The following is a 12,488-nucleotide window of genomic DNA, read 5'->3' on the forward strand; positions in this document are numbered from 1 at the left end:
TATAATGTTTGAGAAGTTGTCTGGATTTCTCTCTTTTAACCCTCATCCGCTCTCTTGCAACCGTAACCGTTCTTGTTCTCATGGGGTAACTTGTTACCCTGCAATTTGACATTGTTGGTCTCATGGGGTAACTGGCTACCCCACCTGCATGAACAAAATGGAACCAGTGACAACAGTATAAATGTACCAAAAACTATTTATTAAACATACAGATTGTTTGAAAGTGTATTTATGATGATTTGAACCCAAAATATTATTTAACTAGAACTATGAACAAAATTTTAACTTTTTTTAGAGTTTCAAAACGTGAATGAACAATTTGCTAAGTCTGCAGTTCACACTGTTTTCAAACTAACAATTACTTCCAAAAACATTTCCTGTTTTAACTAAATATTGCATTCCTTGCAAAGCAGCAGTAATGTACTGTGGTGCACATAAGCAAATCACTTACAATTTTCGCATCGTTTCTGGGTTTTGCAGTCATCTGTCCTTGGACAAAAAGCACAACGTCCACTCATGCTTGCAGAAGGTTTTACTGAGGTATGTTGTGGCGATTTGTAATTTAGGGCAGTCATACCAGACTTGACAGACTTAGACAGATTACGTGTATCCATCATTCTTCATTTTATTTGTCCGTCAATCAACTGTTGTCCAAGCTCCTGCAAAAAAAATGCCATCTTCTTAAATGTAATCTTTGCTTCCAGTTTGTGTTGTGGCCTAGCCAAATGATGAGGCTGGCAGTGGTAGCCACATCCAGTATATTGAAAAATAGTGTCATTGGCCACCTGTTGATTTTCCATCTGCAGGTTTTCATACGGTTATCCACCCCACCCTTGTTTTTATTGTAGTCATGGATGTTCAGCTTTCTTTGCTCTAAACCCACTGACAGGTCATTGTGCTATTGCTGTCAAGCATGCACCACTTTGGACTTCTTTGGAACATAGGAAACTAGGGTGAGTTCCCCATCAAAAGAAAAAATGGATGAAAAGGTTTCCCTTCTTCGATTTGTTTGCATTTCGTTTGGGATATCGGCCTTGTTTTTCCAAATCATACCCACATAGGTCAAGTCCTGTTGTAGAAGTATTTCTACCACGTCAGTACTTGTGAAGAAATTGTCAACCACAGTATTCCTTCCCATCTTGTACCAGGGATGAACCAGTTTTTCAACGACCTGGGTACCAAGATTACCTTGGCATGGAGCAATTCTGGTTTCTTGTCCAGGTAGATGTCTCCAGAGAGGGTGAATGATGTTGCTGCATCACAGCACCACCAAATTTTCAAGCCATATTTGGTAGACTTGTTGGGCATATACTGTCTGAAGGGACAGAGACCCCTGAACACAATGAGCTGCTCATCAACCATTAGGTGTATTCCTGGAATATACCATTTCCTGAGCTGCTCCACAAATTGTGTCCAAATATCTTTGAAGGCAGTACGCTTGTTCACAGCGCTCCTTTCCTCACGTGTCAGTTTGTTGTCAAATCTCAGGTAGTTGGTGATTTGATGGAATCATTTTAAACTCATGGTGGGCACGGAAGCAAGGACAGCTGGTACATTGCTCCCTGTAACAGGGGGCCTTCTCGGGGCCGATCTCACTGTGGCCCGCCCACCTGTTTCTGGGCTAACTGCCCGCCTTCTCGCATGCCACGCCTTGTTGGTAATTAATTAATTAATGTCAATTAAGCGGGAGGCTGCCCATTTTTTTGCCCTGATGCCAGGGGGTGCTATCTGCAGCTCCGTTCCTCCCTTACACTGCAGCCCAAGCCTTGCAGATGGCATCCAGATGTTCTCACAATCACCGGCCCCATGCTGGGTCCCATAAACCTAGTGCTGAACCCCTCTATGATCCCTCCATTCCAGCAGCCTAACCCGCCTTCATCCTGGGCAGCATAGCTCCCTGAACTGCTTCCCCTTCTGGGTGTGGTCCCCCCAGGACCTTTGACTCACTAGCCCTGGCCCTCCTCCAGGCCAGCCAGAACCCCAGGCCCTCAGCTCTTGGGCATTCCTCGCAGTAGGCCCCTGGCCCTTGGATCCTTCCGGTCCTGGCCCCAGCATTGACCAGTCAAGGGAAGTCCAGACAGGCGTGAGTCTATGGCCTCACTCTCTTTCTCTGAGGGTCCACCCTCCAGACCCTAAAAAAGGGGTAACCCACCCAGTTGTGGGGGCTAGGGGTTAAGGCGCCCCGACCCACCTTTCACCGGGGTGGTAACTGGCCTGGCATTTCCTGCAGGCTCCTGTGCCACTGGGAGCCCCACCAGGCCACCCACTCCTGGCAGGTTGCAGTTTTAGGTCATGCCCAGGACCAGGAGCCTCCTGACCATCCCCTACAGCTCCTCCCTGACCTCCAGATGATACCTGCAGCCAGGCAATGTTGTTGCCTGACCTCCCAGCAGCAAAATGCCCTGTTTATATGGGCAGCCCTGAAATCTAAAATGGCTGCCCTAATCAGGCACCTGTCAGCTGCTGTCTCAGGCCCTTAAAATGGCAGGCACAAACAGTGCCCTGCCATACTCCCACAATTCCTCCAGTGCCTCGTGACCACCATGGTATAGACCACTCAGCAATAGGAGGCCAGTGTAGGTTTTCAGCTCTGTTTCATTCAGCTTTTTCCACTCCTTTCTATTTTCAGGATGGCTATCATTCCACTCCCTGAATCTTCTTTCTGCTTCTGATTGTTTCTCTTATGATAACAGTCAGGATATCTCATGGGAGAAACAGGTGGAACATTTCCACTACTGTGCCTTTATTACTTTCTTTTGTTGGCCCAGCACTTTCATGGACTATGCCCTTGGATGTTCTCCAATGATGTATTAGCTGTGGACTTTTTTCCCACACTCTGCCATTACTTCCTTGAAAGGCGTCATTATCTGCAATGTTTTCTGGGGGTGGTGGCAGTGGTTTTGCTCCATGTCCTGCTGTAGCTCTCCTCGGTCTTTTGCAGCAGCCCCAGACTGGTTCTCTTCCCTTTCCCACTGGAAGTGTTGGCATCACTTCTGCTTGGGGCACAAGCTCCTTCTCATCTGAGCTGAATAAAGCTTCCATAGACACATGGTTTTTTTGCTCTGAACAGCCTGCCATGTCTGGAACAAAGTCAGCATCCTCACTGCCTTGGGATAAGATTTTATCAGTGGATGTGTTGCTGTCATCCCCAGTTACCTGTGCAAGACAGGCTTCAGCACTGCGTATGCACTGCCTTCTCATCCTTGACTACAGAAAAAAAAAAGATTACTGCTGAATATATATAAATAACAATCAAAGACAAGCCTGTCCACCTATGCTGTCACAGAAGCAATTCCGCCCTGCTCTATGGCAGTGCAGGTAGCATCCTCTCCTCCTGGGCACAGAAGCCAGAGACCAGCATCCACCCTTTGCAAGCAAGCCAGATATGGGTGGATGCTGTTTGGAAACCAAACATGCAGGAGCTTATTGAGAGCAGGTAAAAGGGACATGGGTGTTGCCAAGCCCTTACCATTGAAGGGGACTCCATAGAGTACGCTGTATTGCAGTATGATGTTGTTCTATTTCTTCTCTGCTGTCCCTTTGCTCCTTTTCTTCACTTCCAACAAAGGCAGGGCAAACTAGCTTGTGTGTTATGAAAGGGGCAGGTGAGATGGAGTTTTGCCATGAGAAAAGAAAGCAGAGGTGGATTTGAGTATGACAAAGGGTTTGTTTTGGGGTTGTTTTGGGGGGGGGTTGGCAAAGGGCAGGGTGTTTTGATGATCTTGCAGCCTGCAAACAAAGTGGTTAGCAAAAGGGATTACCACATCTTCTGCAAAAGCAGAGTGGAGGATGGCCATCCATTAGTTACCATAAATACCTGAAGTGGACATAAATGAGATGTGAATGAATGCTGACCTTTCAGATGCATCCACCCAAAGTGGCCAAACAGGTCTAGGCCTGTCATTTATGCATAAATTAACATGGGTTTTGAGGTAAGTTGTTACCTCTTATGGAAAAGCACATTAATGTCTGGGGTAACAAGTTACCCTGGGCATTTTTTCATCCACAGAGAGCAAGCCATTCACGTAAGTTGGCTCTTCTTTGGGGATATTGTGCATTGCGATGCCAGTAACAATGTCCTAAAAAAGAATTTTTTTTAGAATTAATTAACTTTAAGATACTGCACAAAATATGTGTCTGGGGTAGGAAATTACCCCATGGGAATATATGAAGGTTAAACTGTTGTAGCATGCGGTGATGTCCTTTTTGAGTTGATCTCTTCTGGAGTAGGTTAGGTGAAGAAGATATTTTCTAAGTTTCTCTGAAGATCTCCTGCATAATTGTGAAGCATATTTGGAATTGTGTGTAGTAGTCAGAGGACTGTAGATGTTTAGTCCTTGGGGAATAATGTTGTGTTTCTTGCATAGGCTTAGAAAATATATGTCACTGTTGAGTTTGGCTTCTTTCTTTTTCATGTTGTGTTATTTCCATTGTGTAATTTCTAATGTCCCATAAAATTTCAGCTGTCCTCCCCTGTCTGTGGGTCTTGTTGCCTCTCCCCACCCCAGGTGATGGTGTTGGTGTCCACTGTGACTAGCGGAGTCATTATCAAAAGGCCCTAAGATTCTCAGTGCTAATGATCCACCCAAACACCATGGATGGAAAGATCTCCTCACTTTCTTCCCTCCTGTTTTCCAGGTCGCATAGCAGCTCTGAATATGTTGGCTCATGGCACAGAGATCAGCACAATCCCTTATCTATGGACTGCCATGTTTGGAAACAGCATACGGTATGCAGGTAAGAAAAGAATAATATATGCCTAAAGAGTAAGGAAGCAGTTTGAACTAGACAGTAGGGCTGTGCAAAAGCAGTAGACTGTTTTACTGCACATTAAAGTATCAGGTAAAAAACCATGACATTATGCTAATATACAGTAAAAGAGTCTAGTGCACATTAAGCTTCCCTAAAAAAGCATACAAATGTGCTACTGCGCACAGCCTAATGCACATTAACTTAAAACTTCACATTGGAGGTACTAAATTTAATGTGCATTAGAAAAGGCACATTAATGCACATGTAGATGTGCCCAGTGAGGAACAAACTCCAAAAGTGCCAGTGGTGAGAGGGACAGAGTTGAACCCAATTGAGGAGTGGAGCAGGGGGCAATGTCTGAAATAGACACAGTAGGAGAGACTTAGTCCTCCCTGTTTGAAACTATGTAAAGGGGGGAATGAATGACACCTGATTTTGCATTGGAAAGATAAGTGAACCTGTAATCTGCCTGTGGGAAATGAGTAATAGCTAGTCCAAACATGTAGGGAAGGGCAATCCTGCATCAAATGTGGAGAGGTGACATACTTTTTATAGAACCATAAATCCATCCTGGAAGACTGACAACCCCACAGCAAATCAGGTCAAGCAGAGACAAGGATATTGCATGATGAACACTCTCCCCTCTCAAATACAGTATATACTTGAATAGAAGACAACCCTGAATAGAAGACAACCTCCCAATAATTAGATTTTATATATGGAAAATTTAGAAATTTCTTATAATTTTTCAGGTATAGAATATAAGTATTGGAGGGTTGTCTTGGATCCCCCACACTACTACAGCAGGGAAAGCAGTGGCTGGGTGGGGTGGGACAGCAGTGGCCCCTATCCCTGTCTTCCCCATCCACTTCTTCCCCCTGCAGCCTTCCTGTCCCCCTGCCACCTGCACCTCCCTACCCCCAGCTCCCCACAGCCTCTACCTCTTTCTCCATTCCTCCCAGTCTCTGCCTGTCCCTGTCCCCCCTCCCTACCCTCCCATCCCACTCCCCAGTTTTTGCCTCTTCTCCTCCCCCGCCAGCCCTTTACTGTCAGATGCTGCTTGGGCTGCTCTGTCCTGGAGCACAGCACATGGAAACTCAGCCCTTGCCTGGCCATGCAGCAGTGGGAAGGATGTGCTCCACACCCAGGAGACACCCCAGACTGAGTCATAGCCAAGTTATACCTGACAGTAAGGTGGAGAAAAGAGGATAGGCAGGGGGTCAGAAGCTGTAGAGGAGAATTGGATGGGAGGGAAGCAGGAGGCTTCTGGGTGTCTGACTCTGGCCCTGATGTGGGCTCAGGGACAGTGTCAGAGCTGCCACAGTTGCCTGCTCCCCTCTCTGCTACGTATGTGAATATAAGAGGACAAGCCTTTTTCCCCATGCTGAATGGGAGGTGGAGAGGCAGAAATAGAACCTTGTCTTCTATTCTACTAAATACGGTAATTATTATTTAATTCTTTTGATGCAGTGATTCTCCCCTTGTTTTTGAGGGTTTTTGTGAGGTTTTTTAAATTTTTGTCTCTTTGACTAAGCCAAAACAATGCAGATAAAAAATAGAGATGGGAAAGCCACAGATCTGTACTGAGCAAAATTAGAAATGCCAGTTCAGATTGTACTTCTTTTTCATTGTATAATACACCGTCTTTTTTGCATAGATTTCATAGATTTCATAGACATTAGGGCTGGAAGGCACCTCGGAAGATCATCGTGTCCAGCCCCCTGCCCAAAGGGCAGGACGTCAGCTGGGGTCATAGGATCCCAGCAAGATAAGCATCCAGTTTGCTCCTGAAGGTGTTCAATGTAGGTGCTTGAACCACCTCCTATGGCAGGCTGTTCCAGACCTTGGGGGCTCGGACAGTAAAGAAATTCTTCCTTATGTCCAGCCTGAAACGGTCTTGTAGTAGTTTATGACCATTCGACCTAGTTGTCATCCCTTGGGGCGCTCTGGTGAACAAACTTTCCCCCAGATACTGGTGGTCACCCCTGATAAACTTTTATAGGTGGCCATCAGATCACCCCTGAGCCTGTGCTTTTCCAGGCTAAAGAGCCCCAGGGCTCTCAGCCTGTCATCGTAGGGTCTGCTTCCCTGACCTCTGATCAGGCGCGTGGCTCTTCTCTGGACTCTCTCAAGCTTCTCCACATCCTTTATAGATTGCAGAGTAAAAAAATTGCACCTTTTTTTGAAAGACAAATAAATTATACCATTATTTTTCATCAGTTGGAGCAGAGCAGTTGTTATGTGCTTGTTTATGTAATGTTCAATGAATTGCAGCCTTCGTTACTTTGACATCATTCCTATTTTCAGGCCATGGGGAAGGATATGATGATGTCATCATTCAAGGAGACTTAGATGACCTAAAGTTTGCAGCATTTTTTACTAGGTAAGTGTTTCTTTTCCCTTTGAGAAGTCCCAGCACATATTTATATTAGTGATTGCTCTGATAAGCAGATTTCAAAATCTCTGCTATCATTACTATCCACCAGTTTTACTCCTCTTCAAGTGTTCAGGTTGCTGTGCATTAATAAAAAAACACTTTTGAAAAAGGAGAAGATTTGAGGCCAGTGCTGCATGAGTGCACTAGGTGCAGTTTGCACTGCACAGTGTTTATTGCTATTCAGGACCTCTAGGGATGTTCAAGACTACTGAGTTCTCAGAGTTTTGGGATGGAGTATGCCTGGCATGCTCAGCTTGGTGCCTCTTGGATGTACATGGTGCATTTAGCATAATGCACAGTTCTCCTCTCCACAGACACATTAATTATGCCCAACTGAATGCACGGCTCAATAGTTTCTGGATGCACTAAGCATGGACTCTATACAATTGAGAGTAAAAGGCTGAAGGTTAGCTCCTACTTCATCTCTGTATGCCTAAGTAGCACTTATGTAGCCACATAAATATAATTTTTAGTAATTTGGATTTTGTTTGTGCATTCATAGGTATATTTGCCCTTGGCTTGCCTTCCCTGCAAAGCCTGAATTCTAGCCATACAGGGCTCTGAGGTAGAATACAATCACCCAGCTATGATCACAAGGCCAGCTAAGACCTAGAACTTTAATTTCAGAAAACCACAATTAGTGAATGATGGACAAAAAGAAGGGCACTCCTTTCTTGTAAACCAGTAGCCTAGGTATTAAGCATTTGCCTGGGCAGGGGGAAATTCAGGTTCAATCTAGACCCCGCCCCCTCCCAGGAGTATGTTCCAGCCCTCCTCTTGAAGCTGGCTCACAAGGCAGCCAGAAGTGGGAGGACAAGAGTAGAAATAGAATCCAAGCTGTGTGCAAGTGCCAAAAACTGCAATTATGTTCCAATGTAAGTGCCACTTAGGCCCCATCTGCATGTTACACTTCAGGCGTAACTAGTTAATCACGTCCTAAGTGGTCACCCAGCCACACATGCAATCAATTCATGGTATGATAAAAAGGGAAATTAGCTACAAAGTTATTCCATAAAATATGTATAATAACATTGTAGCTGCTTCTTATCACACCATTAATTGAATGCGTGCCCAGGGGCCCTGTGGCTGGGAGCCCTGTCAGCTGATTGGAGCTCCCAGCTGGGGGGGGTGCTATGTACACCCCTGGGCCTGGGAGCTCCCAATTGACACAATGTCCCAGCCATTGAGATGCTCCAGGCACCCCTCTGGCTCCAAGACCACAACTGACCCAGTGTCCCAGCTACTCCCAGCCCCAGGAGCCTGCTTCTTGCTGGTGTGGGGGTAATAAGACATAATGGGATCTGAAGCTTGATCCTACCGTCGCACCTCCTGTCATACATGTAGTATGGCAGGAAGCCAATTGTCTGGATTGTGCATCATATCCCTTCATGTCTGTACCTGCACATGTAGAGGGGCCCTTAGAGACATAGAGGTGAAACAGAATTTAGCCCCATGTGGTCCACCTAATATAGGAACAGCACATGGGTTGCTGCTTTGTACTTTTACCTAGATTACAGATAACCTTTTGGGTAGGCTACTGATAAAAGAGGCAGAAACAGGTCTACAGCCAAACCTTTTATTTGCTTGCACCTTAAAACATGAGAACAAACCTTTATTCTACAGTCTATCTGGCTACCCAAAACAGTACGACATAGGTTCTCAACTATTCCAGCTGGAGAGACTCAAGAGGTGGGAGGAGAGTGGCACACAGATTGGCAGCAGGTCTTCTTGAATTTGCTGAGTTCTCCAAATTTCCCTCCAGCCTATGCCAATATTTATACATGGCTAGTTTTAATATTTTAATAAATGACCTGTGATTGGTTTTATTTAAATTTCTTTGTTTTACTGAAACTTTTGGAAGTGGACTGAACCAGATCTCTTGTGGATTTGGAAGGTGACAATTAGTTCAGATTTATATCCTTGGGAAAGAGGGAGGATTTCTTATCTCTTTTTCTTTCCCATTGTGAAATTATGTTTCTGTTTCTTCTTTACCTTACTTTATGGTCTTCTCTGACAGGCTGTTTTTGTTTTAACAAAACAAAATCATTTTAACAAAAATATAGCTATTATAGCAAAATAACATCTTATACATTTGGTTACATCAATCACTACTACTACCACTTTAAGATTAAGCTATGATATATTGTCTATGGATTAGTTAATGTATGGTCTTCTCTTATCTCCTTTTAGTTTTTATGCTTTGTTTAATTGTGTTGAATGATTTCCTTTGCTTGCTGACCAAGTTACTTGTCACATCTGTGAAGGTTCACACTGTGGTTGCTCAGAAACAGACTTTGGGCCTGCTGCTTAGCAGTACTTCTGCAGCTTAGCCTAGGCCCCTTGAAAAAGGGCAAGGCTGGCAACAGTACCTGTGAGTACAGGTTCTAAACTTAATGCACCATAATTATGGAACTTTAATGAAAGTGTAGATGCATCCTTTGTCTGTAAGAAAAGGAGTGATAAAAGAAGCTTTTCCCATTGGCTGAGAGCCCTTTAAGCAGCGCCAGGACTCAGGAGCTATCTGATTCCCCACACAGTCCAGGGCTGGCCAGGAACTGTCTTAATTTTGGGGCAGGTCCCACCCAGTTCTGGGCTATGCAAGAGTTCCCCAAGCAGCCTGGGGCCATCCAGGAACTGTCCCTTCTGGGGAAAGCCCTGGACAGCCTGAAGCTAACTGGGACCTGCCCCAGAATGAGACCATTCCTGGCCAGATCCAGGCTGGGTGGAGAAACCGCACTGGTCACTGGGCTTGTCTCCATGTGCAGGGTGCCAAGAGAGATCTGCAGCAGCTGCTGTCTCAGCCCCCTGCACATCAGGACCCATCCTGATATACACGTGGCCAGGAGACAACTGCTGCTGCAGCCAGCAGAGCTCTCTTGGCCCCATGCAGTTGCTCTCCTGGCCCTGAGATCTCTGCTAGCCCCTGGGCTAGCACTCAGGGGGAGTTCCCCCTGGTTGTTGCAGGGGGCCAGAGCAGGTTTGGAGCAGCCGTGTATAGGGTTGCTCACGATGAGAGCACATTTGCTCCCAACAGGGAGCATGTGTACATGTGCTCACTGGAAAGGCTCACTGCACAGTAAGGCTCACTATGCAGTATTTTACTGCAGAGTAAGCCTTTACAGCATTAATTGCATGTGTAGATGTGCCCACTGTTTGCAAGATTTCAAATCAGGATGCAGCTTCCAACTGGTGAGACTGGCAGGATGTGGAGGGAGCTTTATTTTTTCCTCTATACCATGGGCCTTGGTTTACCTGCTCAGATCATATCAGTTAATTATTTCTTCCACAATAGGGGCCTCAGGCATGGGTGACTCCTTGGTCTTGGCTGTTTTCTGCATATGGCATACTTTTCAGGTTCAGGACCAAAATATTTGGTCTAATATAAAGTCTTTAGGGGTGGTATAAGGTATTTATGTGAAATCTAATGGTCTATCCTGTATAGAAACTCAGACTAGATGAATTGATTGTTCCTTCTGGACTTAATCTCTATGAAACTATAACAAAATGAGTGCATATAAATGAGACACTACATTCCCATAGCAATGAGCTATGGTACTGTAGCTCGTTGCTGCAGCAAGGTAGTGTTGACAGGCATGAACCATGACGCCCATGCTACTGCACAGTAGCTCATTGCTACTGCATAGTAGCAGCTAAAAATAACCTTGCAGTATCAGGACTGCACAGTAACACTGGTTACTGAGCAGTCATTTAGTATTTGCTTAAGCATAAGTTTAGGGCTGCTGTAACTTATGCCAGCTGACTAAGTTTATTATGCGAATTGGCCTGTTGTCAGAACATGCCATTCTGTTCCCTCTCACTCCTAATCATATGTGATAAGCAGGGATCTGGGTTTTCTGTTTCCCACAGAAAGACAGAGAAAACCATGGGTTCCCTGTTTTTATTGGAGAAAACGCGGATTTCCCCTTTTGGCAGAGAAATCTGTGGATGCTCTGCTTTTGCAAAGAGATCTTGCAGGCCGGCAGAGTTCCAGCTTGCAAGAGCTGATTTCAGAAAGGGCAGGAAACCCCCAGCCCTGCCTGGAGGAGGAGGGAGAGGGGGAAGGCAGGGCCTGAGCCTCTGAGTCAGCCACAGCTGGGCTCAGGCTCAGGCTTGCCTTTCGTCCTTCACCCCTGGAGCCTGGAGGTAAGTGGGACTTGGGGGCTGTGGGTCAGGGCTGGGGAAAGTGGCTGGGGAATGAGGCAGCAGGGGGCACTGCCAGCCTGAGACAACACCACAGTGCTTCCCTGCCCCACACCTCAGCCCACTCCCAGGAGCAGGGCCGGGGGGTGAGGGTAGGGGTGCCCCTCTGCAGGCCACACACATGCCAGCTGGCCTGACGGGGGGTTTGCATATGGAGGCTGCCGATGCCATGCCCCAGGCTGCCTTCTCATGGCTGGCCACACAGCTTTGTGGGCAAGCAGCGTAGGGCGCGGTGTGGTGGTGGCCACTGCATGTAGGCCTCACACGTCACCTGGCCAGCTGGCCAGGAGATGGGGTTAGGGAGCTTGCATGTGGCGCCCACCACTGCACTGCCACTGCTGCCCTGCAGCTGGCTACATGACTCCATGGACATGGCTCCACAGTGGTGGCAAGGGATGGTGGCTTTGGGGGTCGGAGGGGGGCTCACAAGCAGCAGCCGCCACCTCTGCCACTTGCCTGTGGAGCCATGTCCACAGTGGTGGCCACTGCATGTGAAACCTCCCTGCGCTGCCGCTGACACCGCAGAGCCATGCCCATGGAGCTATCCCCCCCCTGGTCTGTGGGCACGGCTCCTTAGACAAGCGGCAGCAGCAGCGCGGGATGGTGGTGGTGACTACTGCGTGCCATCTGGCCAGCTAGCAGGGGCAGAGGGGTTTTGCACACAGCAGCTGCCACCACCTCGTACCGCCACCGCTGCTTGTCTGCAGAGCTGGGCATGTGGATGGGGACACTGTCCTAGATGCACTAGGGTAACAAAGCCATGACTGTGTGAACTAGTCAGATGAGCGTATAAACCAGACAAATTGAGAGATCTGGGCTGAGCTGTGTATAGAAAATGTTTTAGTTGCTGTTGTTGCAATAGGTTAAGCCAGGGGTTCCCAACCCCTGGCCTAACCTATTGCAGCCCTGTGTCGGCCGTGAAGGGTTGGCTGCCAGTTCATAGAATCATAGGATCATAGGGTTGAAAGGGACCCTGAAGGATCATCAGGTCCACCCCCCAGTTGTCCTGGTGCACCTAGGAGACACCCCATACAGTTGTCAAAAAGCCTCTTTCTCAAGCAATATTTAAGGATGCCATAAAAAAGAAACACTCATAAGA

The 12,488-nt window shown here is 46.7% G+C and overlaps 1 protein-coding gene across 1 annotated transcript in view; it reads left to right on the forward strand.

The window, feature by feature from the left end:
- Nucleotides 1–12,488, forward strand: part of AIFM3 (apoptosis inducing factor mitochondria associated 3) — a 280,485-nt gene that overhangs the window by 237,376 nt on the left and 30,621 nt on the right. Inside the window, exons 17-18 of the mRNA XM_059713630.1 lie at nt 4,639–4,737; nt 7,060–7,135. Of these exons, the coding sequence (XP_059569613.1) occupies nt 4,639–4,737; nt 7,060–7,135 (175 nt within the window). The remainder of the gene's footprint in view (nt 1–4,638; nt 4,738–7,059; nt 7,136–12,488) is intronic.

Source organism: Alligator mississippiensis, chromosome 10 (genome assembly GCF_030867095.1).
Source record: "Alligator mississippiensis isolate rAllMis1 chromosome 10, rAllMis1, whole genome shotgun sequence".
Lineage (NCBI taxonomy): Eukaryota > Metazoa > Chordata > Crocodylia > Alligatoridae > Alligator > Alligator mississippiensis.